This window comes from Micropterus dolomieu, unplaced genomic scaffold (genome assembly GCF_021292245.1).
Source record: "Micropterus dolomieu isolate WLL.071019.BEF.003 ecotype Adirondacks unplaced genomic scaffold, ASM2129224v1 scaffold_199, whole genome shotgun sequence".
Lineage (NCBI taxonomy): Eukaryota > Metazoa > Chordata > Actinopteri > Centrarchiformes > Centrarchidae > Micropterus > Micropterus dolomieu.
Genome location: NW_025744191.1, coordinates 10001 through 14505, shown reverse-complemented (window position 1 = coordinate 14505; position 4505 = coordinate 10001). Strand labels below are relative to the sequence as shown.

Below are 4505 nucleotides of genomic sequence, written 5' to 3'. Positions count from 1 at the left end.
AGCCGTGCTGAGCCGAGCCAGGACAGCAGAGGTGCGATCGGCCTGGAAACACAGTTAGCTGAGCAGGGCCGGAACCAGCCAGACCAGGGCCTGGGCAGAGAGGCAGGACTGAGCTGGTGCCAGAGGAAATATTAACGAGGGTTTAATTATTTTATTATTCTGCATTCGTTTTCTGATTATTCAGAGCTGTTGGACCTCTAAGGTCCGGTTTTGTTCGGCCCCCACAGATCCAGTTTACTGAGGCACAGATCCTGTATTTGTTGGTTGACTGTTTGTTTCAGCTCTGAGCTGTCAGGGGCCTCTGGTTCTGGGGTCTGGAGGGTCTGGGGGGGTTGGGGCAGGTACTCAGTTTGTGATCCTGATCCTGGATCCTCCCGGTCCAAACGAAGAAACACTTAGTCTATTTCTTATTATTATTTATTTGATATTTAGTAGCTAATAATTATCACATATTTGTTATTTATGTATTTGATATGTTTTATTATAATAAGTTCATTAGAGCTGAAGCATTAGGTCAGGACAGAAGCTCTACTGGTGGAAAGTACTTTTCCTCTGTTCTTAAGTAAAATTTTGAGGTACTTTATTTGAGTATTTCACAGTGTTACATTCTACCTCTACAGTACTACATGTATTTGAAACCTCCCCGTGTTAGTAGTTGTACAAACTTGGTGAATCTGCTTTGCTACGATAAAGAGAAGGTAGAAATACACCAGAAACATAAAAATACAAAAGAATAAACAACATCAGAGAACAATAAAGGATCTGTACTGTGTGACCAAGAACATGACCTCCGTGGTCCTGGTCTCACTGGTCTCACTGGTCCTGCTCTCTCTAGTCCTGGTCTCTCTGGTCTTGGTCTCACTGGTCTCACTGGTCTCACTTCTCGCACTGGTCTCACTGGTCCTGGTCTCTCTGGTCCTGGTCTCACTGGTCTCTCTGGTCCTGGTCTTGCTGGTCCCTAATTAAATGAAATATGGCTTTGCAGCTGGATATTTAATAATCTTCTCATGCGGTTCAGGTCCTCCTGATGGGCCCTCGCCTCTCTGTACCGGGATCAGACCGGCGGCCCTTTGAGGACGATGGACGCTCTGATCCCGCCTGACCCCAGTTTCAGGACCAGGACCGGGATGGACTCCAGAACGTCAGCGTGCAGACGCACACTCGGTGTGATGCTGCTGGTTGCCGGCACGCTGGTTTCCATGGTGACATCGAGCTCACCTGCTGCAGGTAAGTTTTTAAAGGGACCTTCCACTGATTTTAATTGCTACAGGTCCTGGTTCTGGTTCTGTGCCGCCCCAGCCTGTGTGAAAGACGTGGCTGTTTGACAGAGAAGGTTTAATGAAAGACACTATCCAGGTGCATTATGGGAAATGTAGGATCCAGAGTTTATAAACTGAACGTCAGGACGTGGCCACTCTGCTGCTTACAGGTCATCTGTTTCTCACAACAACAACAAAACAACAAAGAACCCGTCCTCCAACCTAAACAATGAAAGAGGTCGGTCATCCACCTATTTACGCCTATTTATTATACGTCACCCGACTTCCTCCCGCCGCTAGAGGGCGCTGCCACAACAAACAGTAATGAGGGTCGTAGTAACGGCCTGTGTTGAGACTCACTGAAACCTGAACTGGAAGGTGCTGGAAGTCTCTCAGGTTTGTGCTTCAGTCTGCTGATATAGTTCTCAGAGGATCAACGTGTTTGTTTATTTACCGTTTTAAACTCAAAGAAAGAAGTCAGAGGAGGAGTGAACATCCCACTGGTGCAGATCAGAGTCAGAAACGTCTTCAGTTAGTAGTTATAAGAATATATTTTTTAGAGCGTCGCTCGAGGGACCCAAGGAAGCAACAAACAACTAAAGGAGGATTTTAGGCCTTGGTAAACAGGAGCGTTGTCTTATTATCTGCCTGTCTGTCTTACTATCTGTCTGTCTTACTGTCTTACTATCTGCCTGTCTGTCTTACTATCTGCCTGTCTGTCTTACTATCTGTCTGTCTTACTATCTGCCTGTCTGTCTTACTATCTGTCTGTCTTACTGTCTTACTATCTGCCTGTCTGTCTTACTATCTGTCTGTCTGTCTTACTATCTGTCTGTCTGTCTTATTATCTTTCTGTCTGTCTTACTATCTGTCTGTCTGTCTTATTATCTTTCTGTCTGTCTTACTATCTGTCTGTCTTATTATCTGTCTGTCTGTCTGTCTGTCTGTCTTACTATCTGTCTGTCTGTCTTACTATCTGTCTTTCTTATTATCTACCTGTCTGTCTTATTATCTGCCTGTCTGTCTTACTATCTGCCTGTCTGTCTGTCTTACTATCTGTCTGTCTTACTATCTGTCTGTCTTACCAACTGCCTGTCTGTCTTCCTATCTGTCTGTCTTCCTATCTGTCTGTCTTACTATCTGTCTGTCTTTCTATCTGTCTGTCTTACTATCTGTCTGTCTTACCAACTGCCTGTCTGTCTTCCTATCTGTCTGTCTTACTATCTGCCTGTCTTACTATCTGTCTGTCTTACTATCTGCCTGTCTTTCTAACTGTCTGTCTTACTATCTGCCTGTCTGTCTTACTATCTGTCTGTCTTACTATCTGTCTGTCTGTCTTATTATCTGCCTGTCTTTCTAACTGTCTGTCTTACTATCTGTCTGTCTTATTATCTGTCTGTCTTACTATCTGCCTGTCTGTCTTACTATCTGTCTGTCTGTCTTACTATCTGTCTGTCTTACTATCTGTCTGTCTGTCTTATTATCTGTCTGTCTTACTATCTGCCTGTCTGTCTTACTATCTGTCTGTCTGTCTTTATAACTGTCTGTCTTACTATCTGTCTGCCTTATTATCTGTCTGTCTGTCTTACTATCTGCCTGTCTTTCTAACTGTCTGTCTTACTATCTGTCTGTCTTATTATCTGTCTGTCTGTCTTACTATCTGCCTGTCTTACTATCTGTCTGTCTTACTATCTGTCTGTCTGTCTTATTATATGTCTGTCTGTCTTCCTATCTGTCTGTCTTTCTATCTGTCTGTCTGTCTTACTATCTGTCTGTCTTATTATCTGTCTGTCTGTCTTACTATCTGTCTGTCTTTCTATCTGTCTGTCTGTCTTACTATCTGTCTGTCTTTCTATCTGTCTGTCTGTCTTACTATCTGTCTGTCTTACTATTTGTCTGTCTGTCTTATTATCTGTCTGTCTGTCTTTCTATCTGTCTGTTTGTCTTACTATCTGTCTGTCTTATTATCTGTCTGTCTGTCTTACTATCTGTCTGTCTTTCTATCTGTCTGTCTGTCTTACTATCTGTCTTACTATCTGTCTGTCTTTCTAACTGTCTGTCTTATTATCTGTCTGTCTTACTATCTGCCTGTCTTACTATCTGCCTGTCTGTCTTACTATCTGTCTGTCTTATTATTTGTCTGTCTGTCTTACTATCTGTCTGTCTTTCTAACTGTCTGTCTTACTATCTGTCTGTCTTACTATCTGCCTGTCTGTCTTACTATCTGTCTGTCTGCTGTCTTACTATCTTTCTGTCTGTCTTACTATCTGTCTGTCTGTCTGTCTTACTATCTGTCTGTCTTACTATCTGTCTGTCTTACTATCTGCCTGTCTGTCTTACTATCTCCTTGTCTTTCTTATTATCTGCCTGTCTGTCTCACTATCTGTCTGTCTGTCTTACTATCTGTCTGTCTGTCTGTCTTACTATCTGACTGTCTGTCTTACTATCTGTCTGACTTACTATCTGCCTGTCTTTCTATCTGTCTGTCTGTCTTACTATCTGTCTGTCTTATTATCTGTCTGTCTGTCTTACTATCTGTCTGTCTTACTATCTGCCTGTCTGTCTTACTATCTGTCTGTATTACTATCTGTCTGTCTGTCTTACTATCTGCCTGTCTGTCTGTCTTACTATCTGCCTGTCTTACTATCTGTCTGTCTTATTATCTGTCTGTCTGTCTTACTATCTGTCTTTCTTATTATCTACCTGTCTGTCTTATTATCTGCCTGTCTGTCTTACTATCTTTCTGTCTGTCTTACTATCTGTCTGTCTTACTATCTGCCTGTCCGTCTGTCTTACTATCTGCCTGTCTTACTATCTGTCTGTCTTACTATCTGTCTGTCTTACCAACTGCCTGTCTGTCTTCCTATCTGTCTGTCTTCCTATCTGTCTGTCTTACTATCTGTCTATCTTTCTATCTGTCTGTCTTACTATCTGCCTGTCTTACCAACTGCCTGTCTGTCTTCCTATCTGTCTGTCTTACTATCTGCCTGTCTTACTATCTGTCTGTCTTACTATCTGCCTGTCTTTCTAACTGTCTGTCTTACTATCTGTCTGTCTGTCCTTCTATCTGTCTGTCTGTCTTACTATCTGTCTGTCTTATTATCTGTCTGTTTGTCTTACTATCTGTCTGTCTTATTATCTGCCTGTCTTTCTAACTGTCTGTCTTACTATCTGTCTGTCTGTCTTACTATCTGTCTGTCTTTCTATCTGTCTGTCTGTCTTACTATCTGTCTGTCTTATTATCTG

At 42.4% G+C, this 4505-nt stretch overlaps 1 protein-coding gene across 1 annotated transcript in view; it reads left to right on the top strand.

The window, feature by feature from the left end:
* Positions 1–9: 9 nt before the first annotated feature.
* The window catches only part of LOC123967260 (UPF0606 protein KIAA1549-like), a gene marked incomplete at its 3' end in the record, with an annotated part of 13525 nt that continues 9029 nt past the window's right edge, over positions 10–4505 (top strand). The window contains exons 1-2 of the mRNA XM_046043318.1: positions 10–31; positions 1019–1227. Of these exons, the coding sequence (XP_045899274.1) occupies positions 1080–1227 (148 nt within the window). The remainder of the gene's footprint in view (positions 32–1018; positions 1228–4505) is intronic.